The following is a 20,040-nucleotide window of genomic DNA, read 5'->3' as shown; positions in this document are numbered from 1 at the left end:
ATCTATTATTAAAACTGTTATTTTCAACATCTTCAAAGTCAATATTTTGAATACTGACAGCTTCTTCACTAGATCCACCATCAAGTGACAGTGACACTGATATTAGATTGCGTTCAGTAGCCTACTTGCTCTGCTGTAAATCACTGAGCCATTTCAAGTTTTGCTGATGATATTTCCTATTCTTTTGTTTTCTGCCTGCAGTAACTATGAGTGAAATGTCACTTCATCATTGTGTATAAGAAGACACTGAACTGCACTTATTCAGTCATCAAAATTAAATTATTGTTGTGCAGAAAAAAATATACTTACACTGTTACACACCTCAGGTCGTTAGCGACCCTATACAATTTTTTACAAAAAAACAAAGAATACAATTTATATTGTTTATAATGAATTAATTGAGGAATACTGAGAAGGTTGATGTGTAACTTTAAAAAATGAATGAGGAGGAGTGTGTTGAATAATGTCCAAAGTCACTAAAGACTCGAGTTATGCGTATTAAGGGTTAATATGTACATAAATATACAGTACGTGGTAATAAAACGGTCCCAATATTATAATAAAATAAAAAAGCCTCATGAAAAAAAAAGAATTCCTGAAAAGAAAACCTCAAGTAGTTTGAATTAATCCTTTATTATTATTTCTTAGGAAAAGAACAAAACCACTCATGTCATGTGGTGCATCCAACATATAAAAAATAAAACATGAAATTATATAATAGAGGTCTCCTGCATGACTGTTTCAAGTCAGTACCGTTTATTACATTTCAAATGATTCTGACAAAGCAACGTTAATTAAGAAATGTCATGTGGTGCGACTCCCCCAAACCGTAATGGTATTTCATGATATGTGTAAACTATCTTTTTCAAACTGAAAAATATATTGAAAAACATTTTTGGAAATATTAAGATGTGTGTACTTGCATGTATTCAAGATTTAATGAAAATGTTACACCATATGACATTTTTAGAGACATTAAATTGAAAGTTTTCTCGTAAATGGTATTAAAGACTTTCAAAACCAGATGAATCCAACATGAATGCCAACAGTACATTTCTAAGACCTTGGGTTTTTAAAATGATTTTCTTTATTGTGGACACTAATTGACCATTTATTAGGGTTTTTCTGTTTTTAAATGTGTTTTGACTCTCACAGTTAAAGAGCAACTTCATCACCAAACTGGAACTGAGAACGAAACAAGCATGATTATTCTCAAAGGGGACAGTCACATTCACACCTGACCCTGTTCCTCCGGAGACTGCTGTTATACCACAAAACAACAAGCAAAAATAGAGCCTTGGTTTCACACTGCTTTTTTGCCCTTTCTGCATGCAGGCACCCAACAGACAGGTGATGCATTACTGGCTGCAGCAGTTACAGCAGAAACGATGGGAGTTCTGTAACATGTCTGGCCACAGAGACAGCTGGTGCTCCCCCACCCCGTTTCATCCACATACGGGCCTGGTGGCCAAAGATGCAGGTGAGATTATATGGAGAAGTGAGCTGGCCGTGACGAATACACAATGAATACACAAAAAAGATAAAAATCAGTTTTTGATCATGCCCTCTATTTTTATGTGGAATTTTCTATGTCAACCTGTAGTTTGTTTGCTACTGATCATGTGAGGTGAGTCAAAGCTCATTCTGTAAATGCACATGACGACTCAGTCCGTGACCGTCTGACACCGTTTTACATATTTTCCAGAAAGCATGTGTGTAAATATAGAGGTGGAAAGTTATTGTGTACCTGTGAGTACATACTAGGGATGGTTATTGACACACATTTCATGATTTGACGCAATTTCAATTCACAAACTTCAAAACTATTCACTTGGATATACACTCACCTAAAGGATTATTAGGAACACCATACTAATACTGTGTTTGACCCCCTTTTGCCTTCAGAACTGCCTTAATTCTACGTGGCATTGATTCAACAAGTGGCTGAAAGCATTCTTTAGAAATGTTGGCCCATATTGATAGGATAGCATCTTGCTGTTGATGGATATTTGTGGGATGCACATCCAGGGCACGAAGCTCCCGTTCCACCACATCCCAAAGATGCTCTATTGGGTTGAGATCTGGTGACTGTGGGGGCCATTTTAGTACAGTGAACTTATTGTCATGTTCAAGAAACCAATTTGAAATGATTCAAGGTTTGTGACATGGTGCATTATTCTGCTGGAAGTAGCCATCAGAGGATGGGTACATGGTGGTCATAAAGGGATGGACATGGTCAGGAACAATGCTCAGGTAGGCCGTGGCATTTAAACGATGGCCAATTGGCACTAAGGGGCCTAGCGTGTGCCAAGAAAACATCCCCCACACCATTACACCACCACCACCAGCCTGCACAGTGGTAACAAGGCATGATGGATGCATGTTCTCATTCTGTTTACGCCAAATTCTGACTCTACCATCTGAATGTCTCAACAGAAATCGAGACTCATCAGACCAGGCAACATTTTTCCAGTCTTCAACTGACCAATTTTGGTGAGCTCGTGCAAATTGTAGCCTCTTTTTCCTATTTGTAGTGGAGATGAGTGGTACCCGGTGGGGTCTTCTGCTGTTGTAGCCCATCCGCCTCAAGGTTGTGCGTGTTGTGGCTTCACAAATGCTTTGCTGCATACCTCGGTTGTAACGAGTGGTTATTTCAGTCAAAGTTGCTCTTCTATCAGCTTGAATCAGTCGGCCCATTCTCCTCTGACCTCTAGCATCAACAAGGCATTTTCGCCCACAGGACTGCCGCATACTGGATGTTTTTCCCTTTTCACACCATTCTTTGTAAACCCTAGAAATGGTTGTGCGTGAAAATCCCAGTAACTGAGCAGATTGTGAAATACTCAGACCGGCCCGTCTGGCACCAACAACCATGCCACGCTCAAAATTGCTTAAATCACCTTTCTTTCCCATTCTGACATTCAGTTTGGAGTTCAGGAGATTGTCTTATGTATATATATATATATATACACACACATAATTTTTTTGATTTAGAACTAAAAATTTTGTTATAATTAAAATAAAGAAATTATTAAAGAGGTAATGATAAAGAAATAAAGGTTTGAAGGTTTTTTTTTTTGATTTCCCGTTCCTTTTAATGGTGGGCTATAAAGGGTTTAGACAGTTTTGTGGTTTCTGCTCCGAGAATGTCTGTAGCAGTTAGCATTATTTTTGAAGTCGAAAAGGCAGAACCAAAACAAAAAGCGAGTGCGCTTCCTCCTTATTAGTGTCAGTTTGCAAGTCATTAACAATTCATTTTTAATGAACAGAAAAAAATGCTCCTGTGAATTTCTCTCTGCGTTAGTCAATAAATTCAATTGATCACCATAGTTGTTACTGACCTATGTAATGTAATTTGTTTGCAACTTTGCATACGCAGCATGATTTCACATGCAAACAACATTCAGGAATGTTTCAGCAACATGATAGTAAAGTAGAGCTCATAGTCTTGGAATCACAGTAACTTTTGTTACGCAGTCAATGGGAGTAGAGCTATATTTAGAACTGTAAATGTGCTTTACACTTGCTAAAATGTAGATATTCGTCAGCAACATTATTATTGCACCATGGAGTATGTAGCGGTTTCTGTTACTTCCTGACTGTATTTTCATACATGGAGATCTTAGTATATAAAAGACAGACTTAGTAGAGTCTGTTTTAACAGAGTAGCAATTTTGCCAAAGTTCTGTCATTTATTCTGTAGTATTTATTTACATTACATAAATATTTGCTTAAATGCATATTCTGGCAATACATAACTATATACATAAATATATATTGGAATAAAACTGACAAAGGTAACAGGGTAGACTTCATTTAGACATTACTAACATTGTACATGGCACTACAAGATACTTATTAGAAAGATAATTTATTTCTTATATTTCTACAAATATCTGCTGTGCAATAATACATTATTTACTGTACAAACTCACAGTAACATGGTTGATCATTTAGGATTGTGGACCAATACGAGACATAGTGATTCACTGTGTTACATATTTTTGTCCACAATCCTACATTTTTATTAGAAGACATTTTTGGGCTTGCAGCGTTCGCTTCCTAGAAATATGATGATGTAATTTTCATGTTTATGCAACTGTAGTTTAACTGCAGAGAAGGGAGATTTAATGGTAACAGGTTTGCATAACACAGGGAAATAAACCTTTTATTTATTTTTTAAAAGTGCATTGTATAAATCCAATGGAATGCACAGGAAAAATCTTACATTTATTTTAAAGTTAAACTTAAAGTTATTTTGTATTATTTGTGCAACAAATTGTCAACCCTGTTACCATTATTGGCATTGATAAAAACAATATAAATGGTTTATTCTAACGATATAAGGGTCAATAAAGTCATTTTGTAGACTCAAACTACTTATTTCTCTGTTGTGCAAATTGACTGATGTGTGGCAATAAGGACACATCTTGGGATTGATGAATGACACTAAGAAAAGCGCCAGACTGTGACGGTTGATACACACAAATGAACACCGATGGCTCAAACCGTGACTGTGTTGTTTTAGAAGCAATGCTCAACGAGAAGCCCAACGAGAGCATGGAAAGTGTTCGGAATGACTTTGCTTTGGAGATGGACAATGACGGGCTGGTCGGGCTCCAGTCGTCACGTAACCATGTGGCACAACCGACCGCAGCTCTCAACTCCCTCCGACACTGGGGCTCCGGGCTCAGGTAGGCCTGCGAGACTCGCACTTGAATGGACGTTTGTTGTTATTGGACATCAAATTGCATGTAGAGCAAGTACTACAAAAAAAATTTAAAAATAAAAATAAGAACAACATCTACTGTAATTATGTGCAATATAAAATCAAATTTTCATGTTTTTTTTTTATTTTTGCTTTATTATGATCTGGAATTAAGTGATTAAATCTGTCCCATTCCTTAAAAACAGTTTGGATTTGATAATGTGAAAATGCAATTTGTATCAAAACAACATTCAATCCTGTTTTGCACACTATAGCATATAGTCGTACATTTATAATTGTTTTTTAATAGCCTTCAATTTGCTTCAAATTATTATTATTTTTAAATCTGCTTTATATTTTCTTAATAATAATATAGTATAATTCATAGAATTATTTGGTATCAGTCTGGTTACTAACACATTGTATTACACATCCCACTTAGTCAGTATGGTTAATTTATTTGGGGAATTGTGGTTGAAACGGAAGAATTTTCCGCTTTTGATGGTCTTTATTTATGCATTTATAATTATAAATTAAGTTATATGTACATCTGCATCTTGATTTAGAATTGTTCATATTTAACTACTTTGACGACTGTTGCCACGTGTGATCTCTTCCTCAAACTTTCCAAAAGACTTTGGATCTGTTTAGATGACGTAATACTGAAGCCGGCCAAAGGACTGAATCTGGATTTCAGCACTGATAAACAAACTAAACCATTTGGAAATGCTTCGGCAGCTCTGTGTTAGATTTTAAGAGGCTGGGAATAGAATACTTTGACCCCTTATGCAAATAAAAGAAGTCATGTGAGATTGGTTTAAAAAACAATGATCCCAGTCATCTATTTCTTTATTATCTCAAGGTTTGGAATTAACCTTTGCTATGTAACTCAAATGAACATTTTACCTCAAGCAATGTTATAATATACTGTGATTGAGTTATTACTTTAACAGATGGCATGAATTTTGCTCCTCCTTACTACATTGTGTGAAAACAATGTGTTTTTTCATTCCTTGTACGGTCTATCAGAAATAGCATGTCTCATCTGCGGCCCGGCCGAGGAGGAGAGAACAGACGCAGTGTGTTTTACACAGCCAGCAATGAGGACTGGGAAATGGTGGATCCTCCAACCAAGGACGCACCGGATCAGAAATCCCCAGCAGACAGCCAACGCCGGGAGAGCCCATCTCACTTTCACCGATGTAAGATCATAATTCAGAGATTTATCTTAGCAAAACACAAATTATTCAATTGAAAGGCCTTTAAAACTCACTCCTGACTGTCCACAGACTCCATTGGCTCAGCGTTCACGTTTGATTTCCGCAACCCCTCGAGGATGAAACGGCCCTTTCACGTGGGCTCTGGCAAAGTTAACCGCAGCGCAGAGAGCTCGCCGGTTGAGTGTAATGGGACCAAGACCTCCGAACTTCAGCTCTGCATTCAGAACCAGCAGGAAGAGATCAACCGGTTGCAGGAGCAAGAGAACAACCTCAGGGAGGAACTCGCCAGTCAGAAGGTACAATATGAATAAATCTTTTAGTGGTAGTTTTTTAAAGCAATCAGAACACTCAAAAAAAAAAAAAAAAAATCATAAACCATGTTTTATTTATATTGTGTCCTCAGCAGGCAGCGGTTTTATCAAATGTTAGTTTGCAATCCCATTCTAAATTTTCCAAAGTGTAATAATATAGTATTTGCTTGTGAAATGGCCACCTGTAAAATGTGTCTTCAATCATTTATTATTTTTTCTTTCTTTCTATTTTTTCATGTTGTAGTTTCCTCATTCCTTGTTATGCTTAGACATGGGGATTTCCCTTGTGGAAGTTAATGTTGACACAGTATCTGATGATTCTACATTTTCTTCTACATTTGTAATTCAAAGCATTTTCTAATACCCACCAGAAAGCTTTGGTGCAGTAAATGCTTGCTACTCCAGTCATAAATTTCTGTGTGCTTTTCTATAAAGGTGTTAGCGGATCTAAAACAAGGGCCGTGAGAACCACAAAATGGGTACTGTTATGTTTTTCCCTTTAGAGTTCCTCTTTGGCCAATAGATGTGCGGTTAACACATTAACAACTCTAAATAAGGATTCTGTGTAACATATATAAACAACAATATGTGGTTATTCATTATTACAACATTACTGATAACATTTTGTTAACCTTTTTAGGATTTGCATACTCAAAATAAAAATTCAGTTATTAGGTGAATTAGGTGTAAAGCCAGGGACACACCAGGCCGATTTTGAGCGTCGTCGTGTGTTCCACACCTTTGGCTCTAGTCGGGCGCTGTTGGTTTTTTGGGCCGATTCAACATGTAGAATTGGCGTCAGGCCGTCAATGAGAGAGAACTCTGATTGGCTGTTCAGTTTAGCAAACGAGTCAGTGCACAAGAAAAAGAGCAAAAGTGATGAAAGCGAGCAAAGAAGTCATGACGGCACAGACAGAAAGGCTGTTCTTAGGCTGCGTCTCATTTCTCTGTCTTACCCCTTACTCTTACCCCGTCCCGTCGGTTTTGCGCGTTCATGTGAGGGGAAGTGGCGTCCCAATTCTCATTTTGATTAAGGGCTAGGGCCAAGGCGTAGGGCTACATAGCCCTTGAAACGAAGTTTGCGGAGGACCACACTTGAAAGAGAGGGGTAGGAATTTCTCAGAAGTGAGTCGCACAAATGTAACTATTTTCAGCAGTTTAATGACACTCGTGTTTTATGATACTTTTAATAAAATGTTCAAGCGGTTTTAATTGTAATGTTTTTGTTTTGAATCGCTAGTTAACCGCTAGCTAGCAGCTATGCGCTATTTTGACTGATGGCACACAAGCGTGCAAAGATAAAGAGAGACCAGGCAATCGATATCACAACCCGAGACGACGGCATCTTCGTTTGTTTATGTCAACGCGTATCGCCTCTGTTGACGTAGCAGCAGCCAGCTAGCGGAAAGGGAAGATGACGCAAACGGTAATCGAGTGGTGTCTCATTTCTTAGAGAAACGTTCTTCCCCCTACCCCCCTTCACTCGATATCGAGGGGCAAGGGGAAGACGCAGACAAAGGGGTAGGGGAAGGGGAAGGGGTAAGACAGAGAAATGAGATTGGCCCTAATTTTACGGCATCTTACCTTAGCATTCCAATGCATGAATATTTTCATTATAACATGAGCGGAGTGAAATAAAGAACGTGATCAGCATGATTGGTATTCAAAACGGTTAGCAAGCGCTGCTTTGTTTATGGTTTGTATACCTGCAGTCTTAGTTTCGCTTTCCCTTTTTGAATATATCTGCTGAAATAGACAGTTATCTCCTTTACACACAGGCACAGAACGAGCGTCCTAGCTCTCAGTCGGCTGTAGTCCTTTCGGTGTGTTCAAGCACAGATCCCTCCCAACGCAAGCGACAATACAGTCGGCTTTAATCAGCGCTAGTTCTTTGGCGTCGGTTTGGTGTGTCCCTACCTTAATGAGACTGCTAATGACTTGAAATGGTGTTATGATTTATTAACAACTAAAAAAGCATGCTGAGAAAAGTATTTATCAAACCAAAACTTGTTCCAGCCAACCAACCGATCACTGGCTCTTTCTTCCTGAAGACTCGACGACTAATTTTGAAATGAACCAATGTACCTGTATTTCAATTCGATGTCATATTTAAGGCTCCGTCATTTCACCATGTGCAGACTCTTGAAACAATTTACCGGGAAAATTGAATGTTTGTACAGAATAATGGTTAACTTTGATCTTCATGTTTCTTTTTTGTTGTATCAGTATTTTGGTGATAATGCACTGGTCCATGAAGATAAAAGACCATTGAACGCTGAAGGTTATCATTGCCTTTCTCCAAAATGTTGATCTAATTAGTAATACCTAATACAATACCAGACCGTTCTAGGGTCAGGATGTAACATAAATGACTTTCGACTTACACCGGACAAGCCCCTAACTTATTTTGACCCAAGTTAAGAGTCCCAGACAAAAGAAAGAAACCATGAATGAGTAATTTAGTCAATCTGAAGACAAGAGCTCAATGACTCAACTGGAGGTCTACATTTTCGTAACTGGTTCAAATGCAAGGGTAGCCAACCCCACTCTTGGAGGGCTACCTTCCTGCAGACTTTAGATCCAATTCTGCCTTAACACACCTGACTGCTATTTTCTAGTTCAGGTGTGTTTGATTTAGAGTTGGAGCAATACGACAGGATGGTTGCCTTCCAGTAGTAGGGTAGACTACCCCTGTTCTAATGGATTACAGTAAACTTTGACCTCAGGACTTTAAAGAGTGATCAGTGATTATAAAGGATCCCCATTTTGCTTGATCAGATCAGTTGGTGTGTGTCTGAGTTGTGTAAGTAAGTGATGGGTCACTGTGCTCTGCTGAACTATATTAGAAACATATTCACACCGTATTCCCTTCCACCAGGAGTTGGTTCGTCTTCTACAACAAACACTACGTAGCTCCCAATGCGATTGGCGTTCCACAGTGCCTCCTGGGAACATGGAGCCTCACAATAATAACGAAGATGAGACTGAGGTGAACAAAGCCCTGACAGAACGGGACACCCAGATCAAAGATCTCTGTGGTCATATGGAGAGGCTAGCCTTGGAGAAGGAGAGTCTTCAACAGGAGTTGAAAGGTTTGAAGATCAAAATCGGGGAGATAAATGAACAGCTGGGCATGCTCATGGAGACCATTCAGGCCAAGGACGAAGTCATCATGAAACTTTCCCAGCAGAGTGACGAAGGAGGAACCCAGTCAGCTGAATGCAACTCACCTAGTGCAACTAGGGAACAACAAGAGTTGGACAGCCTGAAGGTAGTACAAGAACACTGTTACATGTACTTCCCAATCAGTAGATCTGAATGTGTTTGTGAGATTATGAATAGCTTAGGGAGAAATAGATCTGACATTGGCAACAGTTGCATGCGATATTAAGGCATGAACAGAAGTACTTGACGTAGAGTTCAAGTCAAGTCTTGAGAGTTTTGTCATAAGACAAATTCAAGTCTTAGATCCTTTTTGGTATTAGTTGTCTGTATATTCCAGGTTAGTTTCATGATAGTTGTGGTTTTTCGTGTCATGGTTAAAGGTGGTATCAGTGATTTCAGGCCCAAACATAAATGATCACATTCATCTAATCTTTCCTAACGATCCGCTAGCTGCCCGCCCCATAAGCATGCCGTCAAAAACGCGTCTCTGTAGGCAGCCTAGGCTCTGAGATCTGCACACAAAAACAAATGGTTTAGCCAAACACTCAAAACCAAAACAAATAGTGTTCCAACCAATCACCGACAGGGGGAGGGTGTTGTGAGGTTTTGTGCTCATGCACGGCTGCACGCGAAGTCAGAGCTCAACACCCTCCCCCTGTCGGTGATTGGTTGGAACACTATTTGTTTTGGTTTTGAGTGTTTGGCTAAACCATTTGTTTTTGTGTGCAGATCTCAGAGCCTAGGCTGCCTACAGAGACGCGTTTTTTTTTAACGGCATGCTTATGGGGCGGGCAGCTAGCGGATCGTTAGGAAAGATTAGATGAATGTGCTAAAAATATTTTTGGGCCTGAAATCACTGATACCACCTTTAACTAATAAGTATATTAACATGGTAGGGGTTGGAATTGTTGGGTGTTGGGTAACAACTGTTAAGTGAATCTATTACAGAAATGTAAAATAATGTTCAGATTTAGTACTTTAATCCTTTCAGTTGCTTGTCCAAGCACAGTAACAGTACATGCCTGTAAAAGTTCTAAATATTTTTAGTGTCTTACATACAACTTGTTGGTTTTTCACACTTTTCCAGGACAGTCTTCAGGGCTACAAATCCCAAAATAAATTCTTAAACAAAGAAATTCTCGAGTTGACAGTCCTACGAAGAAATGCTGAATCCAGAGAGAAAGTGCTAGAGGCAAAGGTCTGTGACTTCAGCTACTCAATGCACACAACCATCCTGGATGTTTTGTTTACAGATTCTTTCTTATGTGCCATGTTAGCATTTCCTTTTCCTTTCCCCTAGCATTCCACTATCCTTTGCAAGGTTGTCTCATGATTTTGTTTGCTGAGGAATCATTTTTGTTCTTTGCGCTTTCTTTCCTCCTTTGTGGTGTGTTCTACAGTACAACAGTTTGGAGGCCAAGATGTGTCAGGTGGAGAGCAAGTACCTGGTTCTACTACAGGAAGTGAAGACTCCGGTGTGCTCCTCCTCAGAGCAGACCCATAGTGGAGAGGTCATCACCCGCTTACTAGAAGATGCGCTACAGGTGGAGAGTGCAGACCAGCAGGAGCACCCTATCCTCAAACCCAACGCTGTCAGGTATCATGCCCACCCCCCATGATAATGAAGTCACAAACATGAAAAGGTTGGCCGTCCTTGTTTATGTCAACATAAATTCAGTATATTCAGTAAGTTGGCAAAGAATAGACCTTATTCAGAGCAGCGCCATGACAGGTATGGAAGCACGGCTGTGAGAGAGACTTACCGTGTTTTCAATTGCATCTGCTATAAAAAGCTGTACTCCTAGATCACTTATAATTTTCCACAGCTCATATTTTCGGGAGTTTTTTTGTCTACTTAAATTCCTTGGAAAGATATTTTGTAGATTTTTGTCAGCAGAGCAATCCAAAAACATTAAATAACAGCACAACCCACTGAATAGATGTATGTCATTCCCGTTAAAAATCAAAGATGGCACTGCTGTGAATAAGGTCTATTGTTATTCATTTCATATACAAAGAGTTCAGTCATAGCAGAGGTCATTTACATATTGCAGTCTTAAAGGTACAGTAGTAAAAACATTTCAGTTTAATTGTAAGAGAAGGTATAGAGATGATCTAGTAAGAAACCTTGACTAACATTACAAGAGGAAATGGGGAAATGATGATGCAAATGTATAAAATATGGCTCCTTTAAACTTTTGGTTACTGAAACAAACATGGTAGATTTCAGTTTTCTTTTGTTTACTTTCATTTTTGTGCTGCCACAGTTCTAAAGATCCCATCTTCAAACATGTTTGGTCATGTTAGTGTTTTTCAAATGCTGCTTGTCTACAGGAACAGGATGTTTTCTTGCTTCCACTAAACATGTCATGCTCTTCTTAAGTGGATCTATCCTAATACAAATGCTTGATTTCAAGTAGTTGTTGGTTTCAATAAGTTCTTTTGACAACTCACCAACTACTAGATTTGTTGTTTTGCTAATGTCTACTAGCTTACTTTTGAAACTGGGCTTAGTTACTTTTAAAATTGTTGCCTCATGTGTTACAAATTGTACATATAACCAGTGATAATGTTACCTTTCTCATATAGTGAATATGACATTTTTGGCTTCAAAACTGTCCCGGAGGAGGAAGATGAGGAGGAAAAAATTGAAGCAAAAAAGAGAGCGCTGGACCTGAAGTCTCTCTCCCTGACAGACCAGGAGACATCAGTCAGAGTGAAGTGGGACAACTACCTGGCCATCACCATGAACAGAGAGATGGTTCGATCTCCAGAGCTGAAGGCGCTGATGCGAAGCGGGGTACCCCATATCCACCGTTCCAAGGTGTGGATCTGGTGCGTGAGCTTCCATGTGAAGAAGATTCGTGACAGCCAGCCGAAAGACTATTACCAAAACCTTCTGTGCACGGCGAACGATAAACCCAACCCGGCCTGCAAGCAAATAGAGCTCGATCTTCTGCGGACGCTCCCAAACAACAAGCACTATGCCTCTCCTGACTCAGATGGCATCCAGAAACTCAGGAACGTGTTACTGGCTTTTTCTTGGAGGAATCCTGATATCGGCTACTGCCAAGGCCTCAACAGGTAGCAGATCCAAATGATTCCATCAGCTCTTGACTTCATTGCTGGGGTGTTTGTATGTCTAAAGCGAAATCAGTCCTTAAATCTTAATAGTCCTCTTGAAATAAAATTAAGTTTTTTGACTTTTGGTATGAATACAGTATGTTGGCTTTAAAGGGATAGTTCTCCCAAAAAAAAAAAAATTCTGTCATAACTCACCCTCATGTCATTCCAAACCCGTAATACTTTCATTCATCTTCGGAACACAAATTAAAATCTTTTTGATGAAATTTGAGAGCTTTCTGTCCCTCCATTGACAGCTACACAACTACCACTTTTACGCTTCAAAAAGTTCATAATTAAAATCCATGTTACGCAGCACGTTTGAGCTTCAGCAAGAACCAATGAGGTTCATTCTGGTGTTACGCAGCACGTTTGAGCTTCAGCAAGAACCAATGAGGTTCATTCTGGTGTTACGCAGCACGTTTGAGCTTCCACAAGAACCAATGAGGTTCATTCTGGTGTTACGCAGCACGTTTAAGCTTCAGCAAGAACCAATGAGGTTCATTCTGGTGTTACGCAGCACGTTTAAGCTTCAGCAAGAACCAATGAGGTTCATTCTGGTGTTACGCAGCACGTTTGAGCTTCCACAAGAACCAATGAGGTTCATTCTGGTGTTACGCAGCACGTTTAAGCTTCAGCAAGAACCAATGAGGTTCATTCTTGTGTTACGCAGCACGTTTGAGCTTCAGCAAGAACCAATGAGGTTCATTCTGGTGTTACGCAGCACGTTTGAGCTTCAGCAAGAACCAATGAGGTTCATTCTGGTGTTACGCAGCACGTTTGAGCTTCCACAAGAACCAATGAGGTTCATTCTGGTGTTACGCAGCACGTTTAAGCTTCAGCAAGAACCAATGAGGTTCATTCTGGTGTTACGCAGCACGTTTAAGCTTCAGCAAGAACCAATGAGGTTCATTCTGGTGTTACGCAGCACGTTTGAGCTTCCACAAGAACCAATGAGGTTCATTCTTGTGTTACGCAGCACGTTTGAGCTTCAGCAAGAACCAATGAGGTTCATTCTGGTGTTACGCAGCACGTTTGAGCTTCAGCAAGAACCAATGAGGTTCATTCTTGTGTTACGCAGCACGTTTGAGCTTCAGCAAGAACCAATGAGGTTCATTCTTGTGTTACGCAGCACGTTTGAGCTTCAGCAAGAACCAATGAGGTTCATTCTGGTGTTACGCAGCACGTTTGAGCTTCAGCAAGAACCAATGAGGTTCATTCTTGTGTGACGCAGCACGTTTGAGCTTCAGCAAGAACCAATGAGGTTCATTCTGGTGTTACGCAGCACGTTTGAGCTTCCACAAGAACCAATGAGGTTCATTCTCGTGTTACGCAGCACGTTTGAGCTTCAGCAAGAACCAATGAGGTTCATTCTCGTGTTACGCAGCACGTTTGAGCTTCAGCAAGAACCAATGAGGTTCATTCTTGTGTTACGCAGCACGTTTAAGCTTCCACAAGAACCAATGAGGTTCATTCTCGCGTTACGCAGCACGTTTGAGTTTCAGCAAGGACCAATGAGGTTCTTTCTGGTGTTACGCAGCACGTTTGAGCTTCCACAAGAACCAATGAGGTTCATTCTCGTGTTACGCAGCACGTTTGAGTTTCAGCAAGGACCAATGAGGTTCTTTCTGGTGTTACGCAGCACGTTTGAGCTTCAGCAAGAACCAATGAGGTTAATTCTGGTGTAACGCAGCACGTTTGAGCTTCAGCAAGAACCAATGAGGTTCATTCTCGTGTTACGCAGCACGTTTGAGTTTCAGCAAGGACCAATGAGGTTCTTTCTGGTGTTACGCAGCACGTTTGAGCTTCAGCAAGAACCAATGAGGTTCATTCTCGTGTTACGCAGCACGTTTGAGCTTCAGCAAGAACCAATGAGGTTCATTCTGGTGTTACGCAGCACGTTTGAGCTTCCACAAGAACCAATGAGGTTCATTCTCGTGTTACGCAGCACGTTTGAGTTTCAGTAAGAACCAATGAGGTTCATTCTCGTGTTACGCAGCACGTTTGAGTTTCAGCAAGAACCAATGAGGTTCATTCTGGTGTTACGCAGCACGTTTGAGTTTCAGCAAGGACCAATGAGGTTCATTCTCGTGTTACGCAGCACGTTTGAGTTTCAGCAAGAACCAATGAGGTTCATTCTCGTGTTACGCAGCACGTTTGAGCTTCAGCAAGAACCAATGAGGTTCATTCTCGTGTTACGCAGCACGTTTGAGCTTCAGCAAGAACCAATGAGGTTCATTCTCGTGTTACGCAGCACGTTTGAGCTTCAGCAAGAACCAATGAGGTTCATTCTCGTGTTACGCAGCACGTTTGAGCTTCTGCGAGAGTTTTGTTCTCGCGCATCAAGCAGGTTCGTTCGGTTGAGCTTTTTTTTATGTTTGCTGATCAGTGTTTATATGTGAATAAAGCCTAAATTCAATCTGTTCATCATATAAAGCGATCATGTCTCTTCAGAAAATTTGGACTGAACCGCTCAATTTATATGGATTCGTTTTAAGATCTCTTTATGGAATTTTCGAAGCGTAAAAGTGGTAGTTGTGTAGATGTCTATGGAGGGACAGAAAGCTCTCAGATTTCAGCAAAAAGATCTTTATTTGTGTAACATCAATACATTGAATAATGCTGTGCGTTTCAAGCTTAAGTGGGCCTTTAAATGATTTCTGATTATTATTATTTTCAGGCTGGCAGCTATTGCTCTTCTGTATTTGGACCAAGAAGATGCTTTCTGGTGTCTCGTGGCCATTGTGGAGGTTTTCATGCCACGTGACTATTACACTAAAACACTGCTAGGGTCACAGGTACCGTGTCAAGATTTTTTGGACGAGAAAAATCCCCCAAAACTCTGGGCTTTAAGCATGTCTTGATTTGCTGGATATCATATGACTCATGAGCAGCAGGCTAACAGCACGTCTCTTTTATATTCTGTCATCTGTCACAATGACTTTTTAGGTTCCTTTCCATTGTCAAGACATTAATATACTTGCTGAGCAAACTTTACCACATTTTGACCTTAATAAACAACATGAATGCTCTCTTGTTTTACCTAAGTTTTCGGTTACTAACCACATGATCATATATGGAGTGCCTTGCCAATTGCTTTTCAGTTGAAACCATTTTATTGGCACGCTTCTAGTTATGGCTTGTCATTGCTGACATGTGACTGCAGCAGGGTCCAAAGTATAATATTTAAAGTGACTTAAATATATTTTGTATTCTTTTTCTTAAAAATCTATATTTTTGTCCTGTTACAAAACCGTTTTGATTGTCTTATTTTTGATGTAGGTAGATCAGCGTGTGTTTAAGGACCTGATGTACGAGAAGTTACCCAGGCTTCATGCTCATTTCGAGCACTATAAGGTAGACTTCTCTCTCATCACCTTCAACTGGTTCCTGGTTGTGTTTGTGGACAGTGTGGTCAGTGACATCCTCTTCAAGATCTGGGACGCTTTTCTCTATGAGGGACCCAAGGTATGGTGGATTAATGCCACATGTTCCTTAAACATAGAATACTTGGAAATCAAGCAGCTGTGCACTGATACAGTGATACCTACTTTTTCCCTCGAAGCCTGCTAATCATTACTCAGTTTATATAACCAAAAAAGCAAATGATGTGAAACATTTACTAACAAACCTTAAATGAGCATTGTAAATCCTCAGATGATAATACTAATACTCAACTTTCTTTTTAATTTCCATAATGAGTCTGATTGTTTCAGGGTGACAGTAGTCCTCCATGATTGCTGACGCACTTTGATGTTTCTTTTTACCTTGACAGATAATATTCCGATTTGCTCTTGCGCTCTTCAAGTACAAAGAAGAGGAATTTCTAAAGCTCCAAGATCCCATGACCATTTTCAAGTACCTTCGGTACTTCACACGTACCATCTTGGATGCAAGGTGCGTGCAATCATGAAAACACAATCATTGCGCAACTTTGTTTTTATTAGTTTTGATTATTTGTCAAAATGGTGACTTAATAGTTACTATATGTTTATACATTTATTTTTATATTAATTTTAATAATAAGAAAAAAAATATTTGAATTTGTGTTTTTATTATTATTATAAATAGTTTTTTATAGTTTTTTAATAGTTTAGAAATGTTTTGGAAACATTACAGTTGTAGTTTTGTGATTATTTATGGTTACATCTTGTGGTTTTATTTAGTTTTCGCAGGAATTTTATTGTCTTATTTTTATTTATTACTTGTATTTATTAGCAATTACTACTATTATATATCATAAACATGGTTCTAGAAACATTCCTCAGAGATTTTGGTCCATATTGACATGAAATCACACAGTTGCTGCAGATTTGTCGGCTGCACATCCATGATCCGAATCTCCCGTTCCTCCACTTCCCAAAGATGCTCTGTTGGGTTGAGATCAGGTGACTGTGGAGTCAGTTTCAGTATAATGAACTCATTGTCATGTTCAAGAAACCAGTCTGAGATGATTGAGCTTTGTGACATGGTGTGTTATCCTGCTGGAAGTATCCATCAGAAGATGATACACTGTGGTCATAAAGAGATGGACATGGTCAGCAACAATACTCAGGTAGACTGTGGTGTTTAAACGATGCACAATTGGTACTAAGGGGCACAAAGTGTGCCAAGAAAATATTCAACACCAGCCACAACCAGCCTGAACCGTTGATACAAGTTAGGATGGATCCATGCTTTCATCTTGTTTACGCCAAATTGGTTGTTACCAGCAGAAATCGAGACTCATCAGACCAGACACGTTTTTCCAATCTTCTGCTGTCCAATTTTGGTGAGCTCGTGCGAACTGTAACCTCGGTTTCCTGTCCTCATCTGACAGGAGTGTCACCGGTGTGTGTTCTGCTGCTGTGGCTCTTCTGCTTCAAGGTTCGACGTGTTGTGAGTTCAGAGATGCTCTTCTGCAGACCTTATTGGTGGTTATTTGAGCTCCCTTTCTATCAGCTGGAACCAGTCTGACCATTCTCCTCTGGCATCAACAAGGCATTTTCACCCACAGAACTGACGCTCACTGGATATTTTCTCTTTTCAGACCAATCTCCGTAAACCCTAGAGATGGTTGTATGTGAAAACCCCAGTAGATCAGCAGTTTCTGAAATACTCAGACCAGCCCGTCTGGCTCCAACAAAATCGCATTTCTTTCCCATTCTAATGCTCCATTTGAACTTCATGAGATCGTCTTGACCATGCCTAAATGCATTGATTTCCTGCCATATGATTAGCTGATTAGATATTTGCGTTAACGAGCAGTTGAACAGGTGTACCTAAAAAAGTGGCCGGTAAGTTTGTATGTATACACACACTTGTTCAGTACCATGATTATTTGTGTTTCTCGCAGGAAGTTGATGAGCATGGCCTTTGTGGACATGAACCCATTCCCACTGAGGCAGATCCAGAACCGCCGCACATTCCACCTGGAGAAGGTCCGTCTGGAGCTGACCGAGCTGGAAGCCATCCGCCAGACCTTCCTGCGGGAGAGAGACACCACCCTTGACGGCCGCTCACTCATCAGTGACGACGACGAGGACAGCTGAACCACAGCTAACGAGGGAACAAAACCTACTAAGCATTAGCCAATCACAATGTGTCTTCTATCTTTCAATGCATTTCATTCAACAAACTGTGACTTCGAGAGACCAAAGAACAGTATTCCTTTTGATTAATCAAAAATGGATGACTTTTTTTCTGCTTGACCAATATTTCATCCACTTGTACATATGGACCAAAATCAGTATTAAAGTAACTAAAGTACTAGCATTTAGATAGGAATTATTGTGCGGGTGCGGATTGGACACAATTCTAATACACTTGCTTTATGCTGGACATATTAACAGACACCAAAACTTTTTCTTTCAGTCACACGACTCGCACTTATTAAACAGTTTCATTTGTTTACACACTATTGGTTATGATATCAACACGTATTATATTGCATGATAATTTGATATAAATCAAATTCAGGTTTACAAGACTTGCCCTTTTTCTAAGCATTCGGTACTGTTCATTTACAGTAATTTTAATAACTTCCACTTAATTCAGTGTCCAGTTAAGGCGTGAAAATAAGCACACTTATGTTGCAAACACAACATTTCACAAGATAGACCGTCCTGTCTGCTCACGACATGATTGCCAAACCCTGCCATATCACAGAATGACATTTTAATGTTTCTCACAAGTATCAGTTCATGTTTCTCACAAGTATCTGCTCAGTTTTAGAAGCACAATCCACATTTGCTGTTGCCTAATTGGTACATTTATTGTTTAGATGCATTTGTTCCACGCATGTTTCTGTGGTCTTCTCTTCCATTTGAAACAAAAAAATGTTGTTATACTTATCATTTTAGTCTAAAATCCACAAAAAGCTGCTTAAAATGAAGATAATAATATGGAAAATGTGAACATGTGAAAATGTTCATTTTGTGTCGTTACTGAAATTCACTTAAAATCGAAAATGGAATAAGAATCCATAAGGGCCTGTTTAATGAGGGATGTATATCTAAATGAATAGCACTTTCCATGCACAATTTGGCTTTGAAGTCATCTGTTACACACATGTATGCTTGGAAAAGCTACTTTCTTTTAAATATCAGTGCATGTACTTCTACTAAGTGCAGTCAATTAATCTCTTCTACGCCATTGCATCATGATAATTCACATATTATACATTTTAACACCTGCTGTCATGGCAAACAAAAACTGTCTTTGGTTTTTGAGAGCTGGTCTCTCTTATTGACCATGGTTTTTTTTTTTACATGTAGGACGTAGATTTTGTCATCCACAGTGCCATTATAAAGAAAATGTATTCTTTGTGAGATACATTTTAAGACAGTCTAATCCCTCATTTACATAATTATTCTTTTTTATATATAGAAATTTTGGTGTAAGACTTTTTGGAACATTCATTGTTCCATAAAATCTTTCATATTACTCATGTTATTAAGCCATCAAATATGTTTCATGAGCTATATGTCTTCAGTGAGTAAGCTATGGTTTCAAACCGTCTTTGTTGCTGTTTCTCAATGCAATGTGTTGAGCAGACCTTTGATACAAAATTATTGAATTCTTTGAAATGTTACTGAAACTTACATCATTATAATCCTCCAATATTGTTTTTTTTTTTACTTATGCATGATTTTCCAATAAATTTCTATTGCATACAATGGTCTTTGTGTAGTATTTATATACAATACATCTTTACAGCCAGTTCCAGTAGTTGCGCTCTCCATGAACAATATCAATTACAAAGGTCTTCCTCACTGTATTTTTTTTTTAATTGCAATTAGTTACACCAACTTAAAATGTGTTGAGATAACTAAACAACTAAAGTTAACTAAACTTAATATTTTAAGTCAAGCACGAACACATACTTTTTTAAGTTGAAACAACACATTTCTTATTCTAATGTTGAATTTTAAGTTGTGATAGATAATCACAATAATTTTTTACAGTGTAGGCCTTCATGATAAATAGTTTGACAGGAAATACTGCACGAGTTCCTGTTTCGTGATGATTATGT

General features: G+C 39.2%; 1 protein-coding gene across 3 annotated transcripts in view; it reads left to right on the top strand.

Annotated features, from left to right (window-relative positions):
• Positions 1 to 19,683, top strand: part of tbc1d2b (TBC1 domain family, member 2B) — a 21,344-nt gene extending 1,661 nt beyond the window's left edge. Inside the window, exons 2-14 of one of the 3 annotated variants that reach the window (XM_081356269.1) lie at positions 1,336 to 1,480; positions 2,437 to 2,493; positions 4,529 to 4,694; positions 5,738 to 5,910; positions 5,998 to 6,224; positions 9,118 to 9,510; positions 10,492 to 10,602; positions 10,805 to 11,001; positions 11,994 to 12,488; positions 15,208 to 15,325; positions 15,810 to 15,995; positions 16,303 to 16,424; positions 17,863 to 19,683. In XM_081356269.1, the coding sequence (XP_081212395.1) occupies positions 1,336 to 1,480; positions 2,437 to 2,493; positions 4,529 to 4,694; positions 5,738 to 5,910; positions 5,998 to 6,224; positions 9,118 to 9,510; positions 10,492 to 10,602; positions 10,805 to 11,001; positions 11,994 to 12,488; positions 15,208 to 15,325; positions 15,810 to 15,995; positions 16,303 to 16,424; positions 17,863 to 18,058 (2,586 nt within the window). In that variant the 3' untranslated portion in view covers positions 18,059 to 19,683. The remainder of the gene's footprint in view (positions 1 to 1,335; positions 1,481 to 2,436; positions 2,494 to 4,528; positions 4,695 to 5,737; positions 5,911 to 5,997; positions 6,225 to 9,117; positions 9,511 to 10,491; positions 10,603 to 10,804; positions 11,002 to 11,993; positions 12,489 to 15,207; positions 15,326 to 15,809; positions 15,996 to 16,302; positions 16,425 to 17,862) is intronic. The other 2 variants (XM_081356270.1, XM_081356271.1) reach the window with 2 other exon arrangements.
• Positions 19,684 to 20,040: the final 357 nt, after the last annotated feature.

This window comes from Scardinius erythrophthalmus (genome assembly GCF_964197995.2).
Source record: "Scardinius erythrophthalmus genome assembly, chromosome: 24".
NCBI classification, from domain to species: Eukaryota; Metazoa; Chordata; class Actinopteri; order Cypriniformes; family Leuciscidae; genus Scardinius; species Scardinius erythrophthalmus.
This window is presented reverse-complemented; position numbering and strand designations above follow the sequence as displayed.